This window comes from Haliotis asinina, chromosome 11 (assembly GCF_037392515.1).
Source record: "Haliotis asinina isolate JCU_RB_2024 chromosome 11, JCU_Hal_asi_v2, whole genome shotgun sequence".
Lineage (NCBI taxonomy): Eukaryota > Metazoa > Mollusca > Gastropoda > Lepetellida > Haliotidae > Haliotis > Haliotis asinina.
Genome location: NC_090290.1, coordinates 44486034 through 44507976, shown reverse-complemented (window position 1 = coordinate 44507976; position 21943 = coordinate 44486034). Strand labels below are relative to the sequence as shown.

Below are 21943 nucleotides of genomic sequence, written 5' to 3'. Positions count from 1 at the left end.
AACAGTTCTTTTCGTATGTATGCTTGTTTTTAAACAAAGAGATCCCCCCTCTAACATCTGCATCTATTAACTGCTTGATCCATCATCTGTATTATCTCACTTGAGCTCGATGAATAGCATGGTCGTTTGCCGCTGACTTTTCGAGGCGTCTCCCATTCTCGTGGCATAACAAGAAAGGAACGTAATTAGGTGTAAGGAAGGGGAATCTTATCGGAAAGGGTTGGGAAACGTTATGATATTTCCAAGCTGGTTAAAACTCACAAATTTTCGTTACAATTCAACATTTTGATAATTCACAGACTTGGGCCACTTCCTAGTTACCGGTCAGTGATGTAAACAACCACTAAGTATCACGTATTGGCGATCTTGGCAGAAAATGTGATTTCCGTTAAAATAGGAGAAGTCCAATACTTTATTACATTGGGTACTCTTTAATGCCTCTAAAATGAAGAAGATAAAACATTTAAGAAAATTATAATAATATTTCTCTGCCATGGGTGTAAAGTTTTAAATCCAGGGTAAAAACCTGGATATGAAGTGGAATATTCAATGATAAATTTATTGATGACTTTAGGTGTGGATATGTCAGGAAGACTTAACTCTCAAGAGGAAAAGACGAGAAACAGACCATAGTTCAGCATGCCTAAAACTCTACAGGAACGGTTAAAGTCTCTGAAAGATGAGGTGACAAGTCTTCTTGCAGCTGTGATCGTGGATGACATCAGCTGTACTGATGACAGAGCTGACCTGTTGGTTGATAAAGCTCTAGAACAAGTGAAATTCATCAGAAGTGTGGTGTTTGGACCAAATACGTCCAATCAATCAAACAGTAAGTTTGAATCTGCAGAGACAGGTCAAGGGGAACCTCAGAAAGAGTACATTGTTTCTCCAAAAACCTCTGATTGTGATAAAATCAAAACAGTGAATATTGATGACGGATTTGATTCTGATGTAACAGAGGATTTGAATTATGACAATGGAGGTGATATTGATGATCTGGATGACATTAACTTTGAGGATGATAACTTGTCCAACATTCCTGACACTCCAGAAGTCAGTCAAACCAGATCACAAGCAAAGGTTTGTAAATTTATCTTCTTCATTATTTTATGTAATATAATTATTACAAACTAGTACATGTTAGTATTGATGCAGTTTGACTCTTTGAGCACCATGAAGATCCAGGTTAAAACAGGTCTGCGGCAATCCACAATGGATTTCATGTTTGTTGAGACTAGCGGTGACTAACAGGGCCGGGGGTTGTGCTTGGTGATTTGGTTGACATGTCATCATTTCCTAACTGCATAAATAGATGCTCATTCTGTTGATAACGGGATTGTCTAGTCCAGATGTGATCATTTACAGACAGTGTTTTCCCAAAGTATAAATATTTAGGAATCATCATAACTCCCTGGTGTCTTAGCATGTTCTTTTTGGGGGTCAGTTTCAGTTTGGAACTTTCACCAGTACATCTAGTGTGATTGTTCAATTACAACAAAAAGGGTGAGGCAGGTGATGTATTTAATCAGCACTGAGCAGTCAACTGGCAAATGTTAAACTATGTACTTTAAAACAACATCAGTTTACTAGTTTAGATTAGATAACAATGACACAAGCTTCTAAATTTACTGACTATTTGAGATAATTTGTGTGTCAAATACACGTGTTTTCTGTGTTAGGGCAAACACTGGTCATGTAACTTGAATGTTGTTGAGTTTAGCATAAAACAACCAACCAACCAACCAACCAACCAACCAGTCAACCAACCAGCCAACCAACCAACCAACAAGTGTTTGAGCATGGAGAGTGGGGGAGTTGTTTAATGACCATTGTGACAAAAGATTGAACTAAACCAAGTCCTTTGATTTCACTTTTCATTGGCCTTGTGATGCATTTTACTTGCAGTCTGAAAGTTAAAATGAAACATGCCGTGTCATGATAAGAAGGGTTTTTATCACTGAATTGTCATGTCCAGACTCGATTATATACTGTTGTGTATACGGTCGTAACTAGATTATTTCTGAGATGGTGATGTTGAAACTTTTCATTTCCAGGTTCACAGGGGGCCTTCATTTGACGAAGAGGAAATGCGAAACCTCATCAAAAACTACAACAACAATGAGGGAGATGATGTTGTTAAAGAGGAAGAGGAGTTTAGTGATGAGTTTGATGATGACTTCAATGAAGATGACATGCAGGTAGGATTAGCATCGGTTCCTCATTCACCCAGTTATTGGTTATATCAATGTCTCACCTAGAACTAGAAGGATTTAAACAGGTTTGCAGAAAATGATACTTATGGTAAGAAATGAATCAAGTCAGCAGGCTTGGTGACAATGTATTTCATGTTGTTTACCAGATAGTCTGGTCCATGCATTCTCTGCTGACTGAGACAGTGAAGATCAGGGTTAGAATTCATCTTAAGTAACCCATGCTTGTCGTAAGAGGCGACTAACGAGATCGGTTGGCCAGGCTCGCTGACTTGGTTGACATATATCATCATATCCCAATTGTGTAAATTGATGCTGATACATCTGATCACGAGATAATGGTCCAGTGTCGATAATTTACAGCCTGCTGCCATATGGTTGGAATATTGCTGAGTATGGTGTAAAACTAAACTCACATACTCATTACACTGACTGACTAATTGGTGCACAGGAAAATTGGTATGATATAAAAATATATAGATTGTCTCAAGAGACTTGAGGAAGTAAGGAACAGGAATGCGTTTAGAAGCCGTACTCGTCCACAGTGATACCAGTGTACAGATATACAGCCTTATAGATCTAAGGGATGGTTCTCATGTGCTTATTCCAGATGCTTGATGAAGCTGAGAGAAGCATTATAGTTGAGGAACAACCTGGTGATGTTGAAGAAGATGATGGTAAGTTCATTGTGTTCAGAAGGGTGGTAATGATTTGGTTTCAGTGATCGAAAATTGAATCTGCCCACTTAGTTTCGAATATCAATAACAATTATCACTATTTCAGTTTGATATTTGAATACCTATTTAGATTATTTCCACACATCCAGAACAAGTTTGACTTCGAATTGGGCAGTTTTGAGTGCTGTAATAAAGTGAAATGTGATTGGTTGATGCCAGGCTAATTATCCAAAGACAGTTGTTAGTAGATATCGCCAAGATGACAATGGATTTCATGCTATAAAAGCCAACCCTGAGAGGTAAATGAAATCTGTTTTTGCTTGTATGAAGAATCAAATCGAAAATGATAGAAATGAGGGTCCAATTTGGATCAAATTGCGGTCTGGGTGAATCGTTGCAGCCCTTGTGTTCAGGGATATTGAGGTTACCTAGTGGTTAAAACATTTGCTCATCACTCACCCACTCACTGGACCTGTGAAAACAATAAACCCTGGTGTACATGTGTTGGTCATTCTGAAGGAGGTCCTGCTTCAGGTAATGGATACATGTGCTTTCTTCATCCAGATGCTGACAATCAGCCTGAGGACAAAAATTTCCTGGATGTCTTGAAGCAGTATTTTGGCTACTCAAAGTTCAGACCGTAAGTATATCCATCATAACAGTTTGTATTCCATCCAGAACTTCAGATAACTTTTTAAGTCATTCACTTGAGAACTCACTTGTGTTCATCTCATTTGGGTATCCTGACTTTCCCTTGAGTAGCCAAATAAATTGTACCCACCCCACTCAAACTCATTGGGTTAATTTGCCATTTTCCATTAATTGGAAAATAAAGTAAATTGTAAATGTTGGTTTATGTGTTTGTTATTTATATTTGATCTGAGTACATAATGCCATTTAGTAAGTGGTGAAATGTAACATATCTTATGTTAGGGATTACACTTTCTTAAAAAGTACTTTTAAGATATCCATTTTCATCTTCTAGTGAGTGAGTGAGTGAGTGAGTGAGTGAGTGAGTGAGTGAGTGAGTGAGTGAGTGAGTGAGTGAGTGAGTGAGTGAGTGAGTGAGTGAGTGAGTGAGTGAGTGAAGTTTTATGCTGCACTCAGTTACATGGATGCGGTCTGTAAATAATCAAGTCTGGGCCAGACGATCCAGTGATCAACAGCATCATGATCTGTGTCTTTATGACCGGCATGGATTGCAGAAGGCCTGTTCTACCCCGGACCTTCATTGGTACTCAACGATTAGAATTAGGATGTTACATTTGATCACTTTCTAAATGGCATTGTGTAATCATAGCTTTGGGCTGTGGGAGCTGTGCCAGTTTACACTTTCTGAAGGGGAACACAATGTCTGCAGTCTAGACTACCAGTTTTCCGGCTTCCATTTTTGTGGAAGTCATGGTCGCTGAGTGGGTTAGGCGGCTGACTGTGTGTTCTGGTGATTAGGAGCCTGACTTTTGTACTTTTGTTGGGTTCAGTCCCATTTGGGATTCAAACCTACACCTTCAGTCAGAGCCAGACACCTCATAACCATCACAAAAAGTCAGGTGCCTAACCCACTCAACCACTCAGTCTAGACTACCACTTTTGCGGAAGCCGTGTAGGCAGAGTGGATTATGCAGCTGACTTCATGTGCTGGCAATTAGGGGCCTGACTCTGACTGAGGGTGTGGATTCGAATCCCAGATGGGGCTCAACCCATCGTAAGTACAAGAATATGTGTTTTACTAAGAGTGTGCAATCTGAAATATAACATGTTATAAATTATTACTCATAGTCACTCTTTCTGTCTGCACATAATTGTAGTAGTGTGTGGTCCTGTTTATAGGCAAGAATCTTTGTGTGCTGAGTGTCCTTAGATGGACATATGTGTTTGGCACCTGTGAGTTTCTAGACCTTCAGTCCTGCTCCACACTGAAGCACATGTGATACATGTGGTCTCACCTTAGGCAAGTGAGTTCATTCAAAAATTGCCTCATTTGACCCAGCAGAAAATGGGTTCCTGGTGAGATAAAGTCCTGTGACCATAACTTTCTAGCACCTTGTGCTTGAGGTATCCAGGATATTAATAATAGTGCTTTGAGCAAGATATTCATCCTGGAGTTGTGGTATTAATGTGGAATATTATTATTATTAATATTTCTGTTACAGGATGCAGTGGAAAATTATTAACTCTGTTGTCAACGAGAAGAAAGACAACTGTGTCATTATGGCTACAGGTAAATAATTTACATGGTCATTCCATCTCTTCATCAGTGTAATGAGATATTAGCAATTTCCAATTCAAACATCAGTCTTGAATAAATTGTCATTATTTTAATCTTCTCCATTTTCTTCAGGCCATGGGAAGAGTCTTTGTTACCAGTACCCTTCTGTGTTTACGGGTAAAACAACTGTAGTTATCTCCCCTTTAATTTCCCTCATGGAGGACCAAGTGTTGGGACTAAAGTGAGTTGGGTTTTCATATATTAGCTGTTTGTGTCTCTTTTTCTCTTTGTGTCTCTTCTTGTTTGATCTCTGGTGTTAAACACCCTTCTCCATGATAATCCCTGATGAGAATTAGTCCATATTTGGTCAGACTTGGCCCATATTTGGTCATACTTTGTCTATATTTAGTCAGAATTGGTCCATGTTTGATCATACTTGGTCCATTTGTGGTCAGACACTGTCCAGATTAAGTCATACTTGCTCCATATTTGGTCAGATTTTGTGCATATTTGTTCATACTTGGTCCATATTTAGCCATAGTTGGCCATATTTGGTTAGACTAGGTTTAATATTGGCTCAGATGGGTCAATGTATGTCCATTCTTGGTCCACATGTGGTCATACTTTGTCTACATTTTGTCAGATATTGTTCGTGTTTGATCAGATTTGTTTCATGTTTGGCCCGACTTGGTAAATATGTTTGTCAGAATGCCCAAGGCCGTTCTGCTGTCACAACCATTCATCATGGTTTCTGCCTCTGGGTGGCCAGACTTGTCTGAGTTTGCCTGAGTTTGATTCCCCACAGGGGTACATGTGTCTGCCATGGTGATAATGCTGAAATATTGCGAAAAGTGGCGTAAATCTGAACTCAAGGTTAAGACTAAGAAGTATTGCTGATTTCTGTAGGGCCACTTTCAAGTTTCACGCATTCAAGGAACACCTTCCTTCTCTTTGAAATCTTTGAAATTCAGCGATTACATCCCATGGTGTGTATATATCTATGTATATGTATGCCACAAACTGACAGCTATGTATGTGTTCCAGGGCAGCCAACATTGAGGCCTGTTTACTGGGATCTGCCCAAGAAAACTCCAGTCAGGTCATGAGCGAGCTAATGAGGTACATCATCTGAAGATGACCAAGTTCATGATATAGTTTCCCAATGATTAATGAGTTCATGGGGTTTGATTATTGACAGGTTCATAATGCTGTTTCTAATGGTCCACTAGTTCTTGTTTTCTAAGGACTAACTGATTCAAGATAGGTATTTCTAATGATTGATTAGTTTATGTTGGATTTTCATTATTGAAAAGCTCATGATAGGATTTTCTCATTAAGTATTTTATGATCAGGTTTATAATTAATTACTTCATGGTGGAATTTTAATCATTGAAAGTAGTTTATTTTGGGGTGTCTAACTATCTAGTACATGATGTTAATAATCACTAGGCATGTAAAGATCATATTGCTACCTTATTTCTGAATGTAAATTCAAACGACAAATGACATGTAATGCATTTTGGGATTACTCTTTGTCAGTGAAGTACATCTAATCGCCAGCACAAAAAGTTAGCCGTCTAACCCACTCAGCCACCAATCACAGCTTTTGCAGTCTAGACTACCGTTTTTGCAGAAGTCGCGTTTTCAGAGCGAGTTAGATGGCTGACTTTGTGTGCTGGTGATTAGGTGCCTGACTGAGGGTCTGGGTTTGAATCCTGGATGGGACTCAACCCAACAAAAGTACTAGAACCTACTTAACTGAGAAAGTCTAGACCCAAAATAACTTATGTTACATTTACCACTTTCTAAATGGCACTGTGTATTGAAATAGCATATGTTACTGAATCTCCCACTGTCTGTTGTAGAGGGGAGTACCGTGTCCTGTACATTACGCCAGAGTATGCCAGTACTGGAAGTAATGTACTTGCTGACCTCAACACGAAAATAGGTACACAGTACATGTTCTGTCATTAGCCAAACAGTTTCAATATTTGAACAACATATTTTTACTACAGGTCATGTGGTTGGTGTGGAAAAGAATTGATAATTTGTCACCTTATCACCAAATCAGCAGTCTCTTTTGAATACTTGGCTAGATTAAACCCTGAATCTACATATTCAGCAGTGTCTGTATGTCCATCTGTATGTACATATGTACGTATGCCCTGTTTCTTGTTAACGTGATATCTTATGAACTGTTGTACCCAATGTCTTAAGATGTGGCGACAGCCTACATTTGGGGATTAGACAGACAGCAGTCAATTTGAGTGACCTTGATCTTATTTTCAATGTGACCACGACACTTTGTCAACTTATGTTAACGCATAAGACATTGCAACCAAGGAACTTAATTTTGTTGACAGCCTACATTTGGCTGATTGATTATCCAGACACTAGTCATTTCACGCATTTTGTGTATGAGCAAAAAGTAAAAAGTAGTGAATATGTTATAAATATTTCATTCTTCTTTAGTGGCAGGGGACATTGCCACATTAGTGACAAACACTTATTAGCCAAGTAATCCTCTTGTCCCATAAAGCTTTGTAATCTGATTTGTTGGACTTGATATTGGTAATTTGTTTTGTAAGAAAGTTGTAATGAAAAGATCAGCAGGAATGAAGAAAAATGCAACTTTTTGTGACAAAGGTTTTAGTGCCAGATAAAGTTGCATAGTTATTTCAGAATTTTGTCAGCAGTGCCTCAAAGAGAGGAAAGATATGAATGTTTGAGGGATATATTCATACAGCTTCTGTTAATAAGAGTTCGAAATGTGGGTATTTTTGACCTGAAAAAAATTGAACTGAATGATGATGTTCATTTTGAGCTTGACCTCTTACAGGTATTGACCTGATCGCTATTGACGAGGCTCACTGCGTGTCTCAGTGGGGCCATGACTTTCGGTCTGCCTACAGGAGTCTCGGCTCTCTCAAGGACAAGTTCCCTGATGTAAGTGATGTGTTGTCATGTAGTGTCGTATTGTCATGTGTCATATTTTTCTTTTGTGGAATGCAGTGTCCTGTACAGTGTTGTGCCATGTAGTGTCATGTACAGTATGGTGTCATGTGGTATCATGTACAGTGTGGTGTCATGTAGTGTCATGTAGAGTGTGGTGTCATGTATTGTCATGTATAGTATGGTGTCATGTGGTGTCTTGTACAATGTTGTGTTATGTTATCTCAGTGAAAGTTCTGATTTTAGTTTCAAAATGTGAAGTGAACGTGTCAGAAACATGCATTATTCACATATTGATTTGATTTCTCACACATGAGGATAATCTCAGAGTAAGAAGCCTATTGTGCAACATGTAGAAACATGTCACTCGCCTGCTTAAATAGCTCGAATTTGAACAGTTTTGTATGTGACAATGTCATTCTTCATCTTTGACACACATTTAAGCATTTTATGTGGTGATAAAACTCCATTTGAGCCAATAATCTGGACAAATACACTTATTGCTCAGTGATATTTTTTTCACTTTGACTATTTAATTCCAAAGCATTGGTGAGTAATAAGTTGGGAAGTAGTACAGCACAAATCGAATGACCAATAACTGACCATTTACTCATTGCCCAATCCTCCTCAGGTTCCTGTGATGGCGTTGACTGCAACGGCCACGGTGGATGTGAGGCGAGACATCTGTCGATCTTTAAAACTAAAGAACCCAGTCGTGACATGCACAGGCTTTGACAGGTGAGGTTGTTACCTGTAAATGTCCCCTCACCTCATAATGTGAATACATGCCACCATATTGCTGGAGTATTGCTTAGTGATAAAAGTAATCCTAAACGAATATGAATACAATATCTAAACTTAAGTCTGAAAAAATTTATTGCGACACCTGTGAGTGAGTGAGGTTGGTTTTATGCCGCTTTTAGCAATATTCCAGCAATATCCCGGCGGGGGACACCAGAAAATGGGCCTCACACATTGTACCCATGTGGGGAATCGAACCTGGGTCTTCGGCGTGACGAGCGAACGCTTTAACCACTAGGCTACCCTGCCGCCCTGCGACACCTATGATATTACAGTGTGTATCTTACTTTAACTAGTGTTGACGCTATCCTACTACTACCAAAAAATCATGTTTCAGCACAGCTTATGTCAGACCAACTTGCTCAGCATTTGCCCTTGGCATAAAAATTTAGGAGTCACCATGACACCCTCGCGTCATGACAAAGAGTCGTGGACATGTTTTTTGAGAGATCGGTTTTGTTTGAAACTTTCATCAAGACATCAACTTTGATTGTTTATTAACGACAAAAACATGGTAAGGTGGGTCAGGTATTTAATCAGCTCTGAGCAGTTAACTGGCAAACATTTAGTTTTAGAAGTTTAGATTTTCTGAACTTAGGGACGAGTTGCATTGCTGATGCAAGTTTTGACATTCACTGCATATTTGAGACAATTTGTGCCTCAAATACACAGGTTTTCTGCATCATGAAATACACTGCTGGATCCTGTCGCTCCAAATATTGCATCAAAGTGAATAAGGCGTGTCCACCAAGAAGTACGGAATGTAAATACTCGCCCGATAGGATGTGGCTAGAAAAAATCCTAGTGAATTTTTAGGGGGTCATTTTGAAAATATACCACTCTCTCTGACTTGTTTAGTTATAATACATTTTTAAATCATGCAAGATTATGACAGGATAAATATGTTCATCATATTATCAGCTTAATGATGAAACCTGTGTCTGCATTCAAATTTCAGGCTTGTGAATTATTTTGTGGGCTATTAACTTTCAGGCATAGCTTGACTGATTGGCCACCCAAATTTGGAAAGTACTTCCCTCAGGGGACGGTGGGATAGTGTTGTTGTTAATGTTTCACTCATTATGGCTAGACGCGGGTTTGATTCCCCACATGGCTACCATTTCTGATGTTCCTGTCGTGATATTGCTGGAATATCACTCAAAGCGGTGTAAAGCCCAAGTCACTAACATTTATCGCTTGTATTTCAGACCCAATTTGTTCCTGTCAGTGGCAGCGAAGATGGAAGTGTGGTATGACTTGAAACAACACATGGTGAAGAAGGACAACAAGTTTGAGTTTGACGGGCCGACTATCGTCTACTGTCCCACCAAGAAGTCCACAATGGAAGTGACCAGCGTCCTCAAGAGTAAGAAAGTACTTGATCATGTCATTGATGTGCCCATGGCTTTGTCATTGTTTATGCTTAACAAGTCATGAAAATGCAGTTGTAGTTGCAGATATATCTGTTTATTAGTTATAAACCATTAGACTTTGTCACTTATTGAACAGTATAACTGAAGGATATGCTGTTAAATAAGGTGGCCATGTTGTGTTATCGATTAGGTGCCTGACTCTAAGGGTGTTGGTTTGAATCCAGAAATTTGCTGACCCATGGAGGTCCCTGGGTAGAATAGGCCTTCAGCAACCCATGCTTGCCATTAAAGGCGACTATGCTTGTCGTAAGAGGCAACTAACGGGATCGGGTGTTCAGGCTTGCTGACTTGGTTGGCACATGTCATCGGTTCCCAATTGCGCAGATCGGTGCTGATGTTGTTGATCACTGGATTGTCTGGTCCAGACTCCATTATTTACAGACCACTGCCATATAGCTGAAATATTGCTGAGTGCGGTGTAAAACTAAACTCACTCACTCACTCACTCACCCAGAAATTTGCGTCAACACAGCAAAAGTATCAGAATCGGTACTTTACTGAGAAAGTGTAATCCCAAATGTAACATGTCTTATGAGATTTCTTATGGATGTAGAAGTGGCCATGTTGCTTTTGTGTACATGCTACTGCCAAGTACATGGATAGCATTGTCATTGGTTTATGTGGTCACTCGTGCATTTTCACATCATATGGAGGCATTGTTAGAGGTATCATAATCTTATTGCGATGCAACATTGGGATGAGTGAGTGAGTGAAGATTCACACAGCTGTTAGCAATATTACAGCAATATTGTGGTCTGCAGGCAAAACAGTTGGAACAGATTGCGTAACAGATTGAGCCACCATGCTTCGTGGCTCAATTTTCTTGGCACTAATTTTCACGTGCGGTCAGACCATTTGTAAACAGTTGAATCAGTCACTTGTGTGCAGGTTTTGCTTGGGTTAAGGTCTGACATGAGTTTAGACGTTGGTTAAGTTCAGGTTTACTGGTGTTCAGGTGTTAGTTGAGTTCAAGCAGGATGCAGGTAGATTATTAAATAGAATTTCATAGTTTTTTCAAAATACAAGTAGCATATAGCTAGGTGTAGTAAAGCTGGATACTAGTAGATAGTGTAGATAACAGAACTTAAAGGTGTCACAGTTAGTTACTAACCACATTACCATTTGCAGTGAGAGGTTCATGTTTATTTTGTTGTTTATTTAACAAAGAGGATCATTTTTAGTTACCCATGTTTACTGTCTGAATTATTTCACAATTTAACAAAGAGGGTCATGTTTAGTTCCCCAAACTGCACATTTTGATACATCATAAGTTTAGTAAGTTTAGTGTTCAATTCCACTGCACAACATCATGGCAGGGGACCCCAGAAATGATCTTCACAAATCCTACGCATGTGAAGAATAAAACACGGGTATCTGGTGTTATGAGCGAACGCATTAACCAACAAGCTGTTCGAATGATGTGACAGTAGTACCATCCATATGTTTGCAGATGAAGGGGTTTTGTGTCTTCCTTACCATGCAGGGCTGAGTCTCAAGGCAAGGAAAGATGCTCATCATAAGTTTGTGAATGACAGAATTCAGGTCGTCGTGGCAACGGTGGCATTTGGAATGGGTATTGACAAGCCTGATGTCAGGAAAGTCATTCATTATGGAGGTGAATATTTTAAGATCAGTCAAACTTTGATATGTGGATTACAGTGCTAAAGGTGTTATTCAACAGTTACAAGAGTTTTAGGGTATTCTGAAGAAACTAATGTGGGGATCATTATTCTTAGCTGGATCCAGGTTTTCATCCAAGAAATGATGTTCAGAATTTTTATCCCCCCGGCATGTAATCATTTTGTTTCCGGAGCATAACTCAGAAACCGTTCAATATTTTTAGACCAAACTTGATAGATGGGCTTCGTTTCTGGAGCAGAACTCTAAAACCGTGCAATATTTTTCTGCAAAACTTGGTAGATATATCAGTCAGAACCTAAAGTGGTGCCTTTTGCTATGTACAGGTTTTTGTGATTTACTATTTTCTCGGTTTCCATGGAAACGTTTCGGACATAGCCTCAAAAGTGAGAGGTGTGTTTCGTTTCTGGAGCAGGACTCAAAAGCCGCTCAATATTTTTCTGCAAAACTTGGTAGATATATCAGTCAGAAACTGAAGTGGTGCCTTTTGCTATGTACAGGTTTTTGTGATTTATTATTTTCTCGGTTTCCATGGAAACGTTTCGGACTCAGTCTCAAAATGGAGGGATGGGCTTCGTTTCCGGAGCAGAACTCAAAAACCATTCAATGTTTTTCTGCAAAGCTTGGTAGATATATCAATCAGAACTTATGGTGGTGCCTTTTGGTATTTCCAGGTTTTTGTGATGTATTATTTTCTTGGTTTCCATGAAATGTATTGGACCTAGTCAGAAAAGTGCGAGGTGTGTTTCATTTCCAGAGCAGAACTTCTTAATATCTGTTAGTAAAACTTTCTAGATGTGTGTGGCAGACCCCTTGGTTTCCACGAAACGTTTAAGATTTAATCTCAAAATGGAGGGATAGGCTTCGTTTCCAGAGCACAACTCGAAAAACATTTCATATCTTTATCAGATTTTGGCAAATATATGAGACAGATCATGAAATTGTGCCGTTGCTGATTACAGATATATGGCATTTATAATTATCATGAATTCCATGGAAACAATTCAAACTTAGTGTAATAACACAATGAGTAACTCTCAGATTATTTGTCCTTTCAAACATGTGTGGGCCGGGTTGATATATCATTATCAGATGACTCTTGTTTGTTCGGATGTAGGCGCCGAGGAGGTTGATATGTCTATACTACTATTGAAAAAGATAAAAGTCAGCATAAATTGTTGGTGGGTCCTGATTCAACTGCTAAACTTGTAAATAAACTACACACCCATAAACTGACTGTCTCATGTTTTCAGCTCCAAAGGATATTGAGTCATACTACCAGGAAGTAGGGCGTGCCGGGAGAGATGGGTTGCCTAGTGCCTGTCATGTCTTCTACTCTGGAGCAGACTTCAATGTCAGCAAGCACTTCATCAATGACATCAGCAACGAGAAATTCCGTCAGCACAAGCTGAAGATGCTGGGGAAAATGGTGCAATACCTGAACACGGCCCAGTGTAGGAGGAGGTACATGTTTGTCCGTCCGTCCATCAGTCTGTCCGTCAGTCCATCCGTCCGTCTGTCTGTGCACATTTATCTTTTCCTGAGCAGAACTGTTCAATATTTCTTCACCAAACTTGACACATAGATTGGTCTAGTGGTGTACTGGTACCTTTTGATAGTTTTGGAATGCTGAATAAAATATTTTTGGCGATTCCATGGCAACAAGTCTGACTTCGACTGAAATTGGAGGTAATGCGGGGATATTGATGACTGTTTCTTGTTAAATAAAGGTCATTATCATTATGGAATCTGGTCCTGTTGAATGTGTCTGAAACTGATTACTTTTTATGAAAATTGCGAAACATGTATTTATGATGCAAAAATTTTGATGGGGCAGCCAAATCCATAAGTCAAGTTGCACTCAGTGCATGTACTGAAAAATTGCCTGATATTGCACCCTTGAGTATGTGTTTTAGAAAATATCAGTTGAATGTAATCAGAATTTAATGTAAGTTTCATGAAAGGTTTTGTTCCCTGACAGATTGCTACTGGCTCACTTCGAGGGACGTGAGATGAAGGAACTTGGTGGAACTGAAAACTGCTGTGATAACTGTCGCAAAAAGTAAGGAAAACTCTTTTGACATCCATTCACTTTCTCTCACCTTTTGTTTCATGGTAGATTTGTTATTACTAGGTAAATATATGAAGTAATTATTTATCTATCCAGCCACTTAAAACTCTTTATTTCATGGTATCTTTTTGAGAGTGTGATTAATCCTCGTTCTGTCATCTGCTGGTCATGCTAAAGCATATTATTACAAGTTCAGATTCAGATTTATCACCAAAGTGTGAGATTATGTTGCTTTTAGCAATATTTGGGAACAGCAGAAATGATGTTTCACATATTGTGCCATTATGGGGACTGTGTGGTAGCCTAGTGGTTAAATCCTCCACTCGTCAAGCAGAAGATCCGAGTTCTATTTCCCACATGGGTGAAGTCCATTTCTGTTGTCCCCTGCCTTGATCTTGCTGGAATATTACTAAAAGCAGCATAAAATCATATTCACTCACTCATTTGTACCAGTACTGGGAATCAAACACCAGCCTATGATGTGACAAGTAAATGCTTTAGTTACTAGGCTATCCTGATGCCTGACTGTCCAGGGCTTGATTTAGTGCTTTTGTACTTACACTGGTGCAACCCAATATCACAATGGACAACCATCTTATTAGTCTTAGCTTCACCATGTGCAAGTCAATGATCTTCTGAATAAAACATGTGAATAATTCAAAAGCATATTTCTTTCATTACACATTGCAATAAAAGTATAGCTGGAATTTGGTGTCACCATGCTTTTATCTTAGGTTGCACCTGGTGCAAGTAGGTTGACATCTCTTAAATTGAGCCCTTTTGTGAGTTGAGGCTCATTGGGACAGAGAGAGCTTCTGTGACAATATTCACGTTGACGAAGACTTGAATGTTATATTTTCTACAGTGAGTGAGTGAGTGAGTTTAGTTTGGTTTTACACTACCTTTAAAAATATACCAGCAATATCGTTGCTGGGGATACCATTGCACCCTTGTTCATGTCATTTCAAAATGTCCCACTAGACCAAAGGACCAGTGAGTGAACAATAATTAGTGGTCCAGTCTGGACTTCACTGATCCAAAATAACATTCGTAGATTTACTTAAGTATCAATACAAAATTCACTGGCCACCAGTACCACGAGTCAACTTTATCCTAGCCAGGGACATGACCTGCGTAAATTTCACACACTGCCTGTTGGGAATCAAAACCTGAGTCTTGGTTGTTATGAGTAAATGCTTTAACTACTGGGCTACTCCACCACCCCTTATTTTGTACAGAATTGATGTGGAGAAGAAACAGGGCTTCTACAACTCCAAGAACTGGGGAATGAATGCAGGGATTGTGGCACCAGACAAACCGGTCGACTACTCACGGGAGGCCAAGGATCTCTTCGCTGCCATTGAGGTCAGGGTCAGATACTGAAGGTCATGTTATTGTTGTTGTTCTGTGGTAATTGGTTTCAAAATGACTATCTCATAATGTGCATGGAATACTTGTCTCAGAATTATTTTCATGGAATACTTGTCGTACAATAATTGAGTTTGGCTGGTGATAATCGTGTCTTGATGATTTTCTGTATGGATGACTTCCTTTCTTAAAAGCATTATTAATTCGTATTATTATGGTAACAGTCCGCTCATATCCAGGCACATTTCCTGCTCATGGTGCTACGTACAATTGCCACCCTGGTCACTGGACACTATTCTTTCTTAAAAGCATTATTAATTCGTATTATTATGGTAACAGTCCGCTCATATCCAGGCACATTTCCTGCTCATGGTGCTATGTACAACTGCCACCCTGGTCACTGGACACTATTATACTATTCTTTCTTAAAAGCATTATTAATTCGTATTATTATGGTAACAGTCCGCTCATATCCAGGCACATTTCCTGCTCATGGTGCTATGTACAACTGCCACCCTGGTCACTGGACACTATTATACAATTCTTTCTTAAAAGCATTATTAATTCGTATTATTATGGTAACAGTCCGCTCATATCCAGGCACATTTCCTGCTCATGGTGCTACGTACAATTGCCACCCTGGTCACTGGACACTATTGTACTATTCTTTCTTAAAAGCATTATTAATTCGTATTATTATGGTAACAGTCCGCTCATATCCAGGCACATTTCCTGCTCATGGTGCTATGTACAACTGCCACCCTGGTCACTGGACACTATTATACTATTCTTTCTTAAAAGCATTATTAATTCGTATTATTATGGTAACAGTCCGCTCATATCCAGGCACATTTCCTGCTCATGGTGCTACGTACAATTGCCACCCTGGTCACTGGACACTATTGTACTATTCTTTCTTAAAAGCATTATTAATTCTTATTATTATGGTAACAGTCCGCTCATATCCAGGCACATTTCCTGCTCATGGTGCTATGTACAACTGCCACCCTGGTCACTGGACACTATTATACTATTCTTTCTTAAAAGCATTATTAATTCGTATTATTATGGTAACAGTCCGCTCATATCCAGGCACATTTCCTGCTCATGGTGCTACGTACAATTGCCACCCTGGTCACTGGACACTATTGTACTATTCTTTCTTAAAAGCATTATTAATTCGTATTATTATGGTAACAGTCCGCTCATATCCAGGCACATTTCCTGCTCATGGTGCTACGTACAATTGCCACCCTGGTCACTGGACACTATTGTACTATTCTTTCTTAAAAGCATTATTAATTCGTATTATTATGGTAACAGTCCGCTCATATCCAGGCACATTTCCTGCTCATGGTGCTACGTACAATTGCCACCCTGGTCACTGGACACTATTGTACTATTCTTTCTTAAAAGCATTATTAATTCGTATTATTATGGTAACAGTCCGCTCATATCCAGGCACATTTCCTGCTCATGGTGCTACGTACAATTGCCACCCTGGTCACTGGACACTATTGTACTATTCTTTCTTAAAAGCATTATTAATTCTTATTATTATGGTAACAGTCCGCTCATATCCAGGCACATTTCCTGCTCATGGTGCTATGTACAACTGCCACCCTGGTCACTGGACACTATTATACTATTCTTTCTTAAAAGCATTATTAATTCGTATTATTATGGTAACAGTCCGCTCATATCCAGGCACATTTCCTGCTCATGGTGCTACGTACAATTGCCACCCTGGTCACTGGACACTATTGTACTATTCTTTCTTAAAAGCATTATTAATTCGTATTATTATGATAACAGTCCGCTCATATCCAGGCACATTTCCTGCTCATGGTGCTATGTACAACTGCCACCCTGGTCACTGGACACTATTATACTATCCGATTCTCAACTCCCTGGGGATCATACAGAACATAACATTCATACTACAGTGACACACTTGAAACATTGCATTATAGCGAACAAAATAGCTGACCTAATGCGCTGACCATTATTACCACTCTCCAGGCTATGGGTGGCCGGTTCGGCATCACGTCCCCGATACAGCTCCTCATGGGGTCCAACAACCAGAAGATCCAACGCTTCACCAAGGACAAGGTCTGGGGAACTGGCAAGTACGTCCACCAGGGAAATACCAATAGCTGATCATGGGATTATAGCGTAGCGTTAACAGTGTTTGCGTTAATGCAGAAACCTGAGTTTTTCACGCAAAAAAATAATAAAAACATGCAAACATTCTTTTGCATGCATGTTTTGGATGCATAGACTCTGATGTGTTAATTATAAAAATATGCCTTCAAACAGCAACAGATACAAGAAATTTTAAATGATTTTGAATTGTAATGAATATTTCACATGCAAACAATTTGGACTACGTATTTATAATTTTACTTCTGCACACACTCTTACACAACCTACTGTGAACAGTGGAGTTAAGCGAAAAACAACCAACATTATGCGAACTCTTGATCGACCCAATGCAGGGGTTAAGAAATCCCATCGCCTGACGCAGGGACAAGTCAGTTTTCATTTCGGGTAATCAAATAATGACATCTTACTTGTCCGTGGGCTACTAGGTAATTTCTGCTTATGATTCAAATTGCAAATTAACTTGGATTTCATTTCACACCTTCTCAAAATGCAGCGTTTGTTTCCAAAACAGCTTGTCAAAGTCACTGATGTTCACTGGCTGAGTAATTGGGCATGTGTTTTGGATAGTTTATAGTTTAAATAAAACCTGTTCATCATCATAATTTAATATGCTCTCCTTCTTGTTTTACAGATACAGAAGTTTAAAATGGTGGAAAGCATTTGGTAGGTGGATCTGAATAATAGTATTGGTTGGTATGTCTGCAGGAATTGCAAATTAATGATCCAGGTTTTTCATAGAAACCAATCACAAAAGCTGACATATTTCATCCAATACTGACAATAATCACATAATTTAAAAAATGACAAATATACAGTATTGCAGTATTACAAACGAGTTAAAATTTTCACCTGGAAATTGGACAGGTGTCAAGTTGTAAAAAATACTTAATTCTTAATCACTGTAAGCGATTGTACAATCAGTCATTGATCAAATGGGACAATAAGATTGCAACTGAGAATCAATCATGAAATTTCAAGTGAGTCCCATCACTATTAGCCAGTATCTACACCAATAGTATTAACAATGTTAATCTGTAAACTGTTAGTCACCTGCCAAGACAAGCAAGTGTTGCTGAATGTAAAATTGAACCTAATTTCTCAGGAGCATCATGTCACAATGACTTGGGGGTGCATCTGCAAAAACTTAAAAACTCAGTATGTATACATATTCATTTTCTGTCAACTACATTCCTTCTTCAGGTGAGAGTAAACACAATATCATTGTGATTTCTCTTAATAATGCAGATGGAAGTTCTAATTATCGGTGACTGCCCGTTGTCTTGTGGTCTGAGTTGGGTATTCACTACCGTTTTTCTGAGAGTTAGTAGTGACAATCCATTATGAAATTTTGCAATCAATCATTGCATCGGAAAAGGGTAACCATTCAATTATCGATTATATATTTAACTTACCTTACCATAGGTCTCATGCATATTACCTCAAGCTTCACTAAACGAGATCAGGCAGTCATTGATTCGTCATTCCCATGAATGGCTACCTCATGTATCGACGAATGTATAGGCACCTAAGTGATGTGATCTCTGCACAAGCGCCGGCCATCCAAAATTCACTTTTACTTCAAGCATCCTCAAGTGAGGACGTGTTGTTGGTTTGTTTTCAGTTTTCAGACCACCTGTCTTTGGTGAATTAAAGTTAGTCACCTTTTCTAAGGTAGGTGTGGTCCCATTTTCAAGTTTTTTCACTTACCTGGCTACCTCGTGTTGTTCTTCCATGTGAGTGTTTCCCATGTTGTTCTTCCTGGATTATACGGGTATTTAGGAAGTTTGCTAGTCTCTTGGTTTTCTTCTCTTATGTATTCCGTATTTCAGCCGTGTTTTTCTCTTTATGGCTGGTATATTTGTTGTTTTTTCACATGTGGCACTGGCAGTGCAGGGGCAGCCATTTTTCTTTGTCTCCCTCAGCTGTTTTGCATAATGGGGCGTGCCAATTGTTCACGCAGGGGTGGTTTTTTGCAACAATTTTGTGTAGTTTTTTTTGTCTTAAAATAATACCTTTACTTTGTCCCCTTTTTGCATGTTTCAGTGTTTGTGCATGACTCGCCAGTTTTGCACCATTTGTAAAGTCCTGAAATCGGCCAAGGACCCGCACCCCTTGTGTCCCGATTGTGCATTGTCGGCTGGCACCGTTGGATCACCGTTGTCTCCACCGTTGTCTACCTCTGAATTGAAGACCTTCTTGGCTGTTAAGAGGAAACGCTTCACGCAGCGCTGGCGCAAGATGTCTTCCCCAGCTTCGTCTTTGGGATCACGATCTTCATTGATGGATACTCCAGACCAGTGCCCTCCTTCAGCCTCAACCTTGGAAATTCCGCACGAATCAGCAGCTTCTGTGACTGGATCATCCCACGGCATCCAGAAGGGGTAGGGGTAAGCGCCCTTACTCTGGCTGATGAAGACTTGGACTCCCATGACTGGCACCTCCCACCCCCAGTCATGCCAGTTCGTCCTACACCTGTAGGCGGGAGACTATGGGTCTTCTGGCCCAATTGGAAATTCCTGGGAGACCCCTTTGTTACCAACTTCCTGTGGACTGGATACAAGCTGCCAATCACCGTATCCCCTCCACTGACGTTGATGTTTCAGTCAAGCATGTATTCTCAGGTACAACATGCTCTGTTAGCAGAAAACATTCAGATTTTGTTAACCAAACAGGCAATAGAGATTGTGTGAGATCCCCACCAGTCCCCGGGGTTATACTCACCCATCTGTCTAGTACCCAAGAAAGACTCAGACAAGATGTGTATGATCCACAACATGGCAGCATTCAACAGTCTTTATCTTCCGGAACTGCCTCATTTCCGAATGATATCTCTGGAGCAGATCCAGACCAAACTAGTACCAGGAGTGTGGCTAGCCAGTCTGGACCTCCAGGATGCTTATCTTCATGTACCAATTTTTCATCGACATAGGAAGTTCCTGAGATTTGTGTTCGGCGCCTCTCATTACCAATGGAGGGTCCTCCCATTTGGAATTTCCACAGCCCCGTGGCTTTGTACTCGGATTACGTCCTCGATTTCTCAGTTTCTACATCTGAAGGGTATAGACTTCGACCCCTACATAGACGATTCCTTCCTGAACAACCTCTACCCTCAGTTGCTACGCAAACACCAAGACTTAACACGTAGGGGACGTCTGATGCTTTGGCCACTGCAACGGTTTCTGCAATCTAAGTAAACTTATCCTCAGTACTTTTCATTACACTCCACTACTGAGTATTAAGTTTACTTAGACTGACGGTGTCTGCTGCCTCACATTCAAGCGAACAATCTGAAGGTCAGAATTCTTCTGCCTCTACATCTTCATTCTTATCTCCGCTGGTGGACAGTCGAGTCGAATGTTTGCGCCGGAGTCTCTTTGACCGACTGTCCTCCCGACCATGAGTTATTCATCGACGCATCTCTTCAAGGCTGAGGTGCCCATCTTGGCGGTCAGACAACCTCAGGGCTGTGGTCAGAACGGGGCTGGCATATAAACAACAAGCAGTGATCTTAGCGATACAACATTGGACTTCCACTTAGGAATGCCACTCTGTTGATTTCATCCGACAGTTCCACAGTGGTTTGGATGATTTGCAGTCAAGGCACAAGCAGGTCACAGCAGTTATTGAACCAGATGTTCCAATTAGCCAGTCATCTGGATGACAACATAGTAGTAAGAGCTCAGCATATTCCGGGGTGCAGAAATGTCCTCGCAGACGCTTTGTCAAGATCCATTCGGAAGCCTTTCAGTTGTTATACCGCAGCCTGATAGACTTGTTCGCCACCAGTCTCAATTGGCAGTTGTGTTTGTGTCTCCGATCCCATAGCCAGAAGTTTGGGCAGTCGACGCGATGTCGCTGTGATGGGAAGGGCTAGACGCCTATGCCTTCCTGCCTCCAATCCTTCTTCCAGCAGTTGTTGCCAAACTCAAACAGACAAAGCGGATCCGTCTTCTTTTGGTTGAGCCCTGGTGGCCAACCAGACTGTGGTTCCCAGGTCTGTGAAGTCTCGACAGCGGAAGCCTGATACCCCTACCGGCTGCATCTTCTGTGCCATCCTCACAGCCGTCAGTTGCTCCCTGATCCTCGATGGTTTCATCTTCACACCTGATTCATCCTCAGACAGCTTTGAAGGCTAAGGGCTATTTTTCGCGGGTAGCTAAGATCATAGCTTTGGCTCACCGGGTGTCAACTAGATCTCTATATGACGACAAATGGTCTTCTTTTGAGAAGTTTTGTCGTCTAAAGTCTATAGATCCACTAAAGATGATAGCTGAGTTTCTTCTTTATCTTCGAAAGTCCAGACGCCTTAAAGGTAGTACCATTGGAATGGACCTGTTGGCTTTGAATTCAGTTCTGGCAGTGAAATGCGACATGCAAGTTTCCAAGGTGCCAGAACTTATTGCTATGCTAAAGGCTTT

General features: G+C 40.1%; 1 protein-coding gene across 2 annotated transcripts in view; it reads left to right on the top strand.

Moving 5' to 3' along the window:
- LOC137255636 (bifunctional 3'-5' exonuclease/ATP-dependent helicase WRN-like) overlaps window positions 1-21943 on the top strand; it is a 33589-nt gene that overhangs the window by 515 nt on the left and 11131 nt on the right. For both annotated transcript variants that reach the window (XR_010954526.1, XM_067793094.1), the window contains exons 2-18: window positions 575-1080; window positions 2055-2198; window positions 2821-2887; window positions 3452-3527; window positions 5041-5108; window positions 5229-5337; window positions 6141-6215; window positions 6962-7044; window positions 7936-8042; window positions 8680-8786; window positions 10058-10215; window positions 11733-11897; window positions 13174-13384; window positions 13902-13982; window positions 15230-15356; window positions 17382-17488; window positions 18157-18188. Coding sequence is in view for 1 of the 2 variants with exons in the window: in XM_067793094.1 (XP_067649195.1) it covers window positions 640-1080; window positions 2055-2198; window positions 2821-2887; window positions 3452-3527; window positions 5041-5108; window positions 5229-5337; window positions 6141-6215; window positions 6962-7044; window positions 7936-8042; window positions 8680-8786; window positions 10058-10215; window positions 11733-11897; window positions 13174-13384; window positions 13902-13982; window positions 15230-15356; window positions 17382-17488; window positions 18157-18188 (2158 nt within the window). In the remaining variant the exon portion in view is untranslated. The remainder of the gene's footprint in view (window positions 1-574; window positions 1081-2054; window positions 2199-2820; window positions 2888-3451; window positions 3528-5040; window positions 5109-5228; window positions 5338-6140; window positions 6216-6961; window positions 7045-7935; window positions 8043-8679; window positions 8787-10057; window positions 10216-11732; window positions 11898-13173; window positions 13385-13901; window positions 13983-15229; window positions 15357-17381; window positions 17489-18156; window positions 18189-21943) is intronic.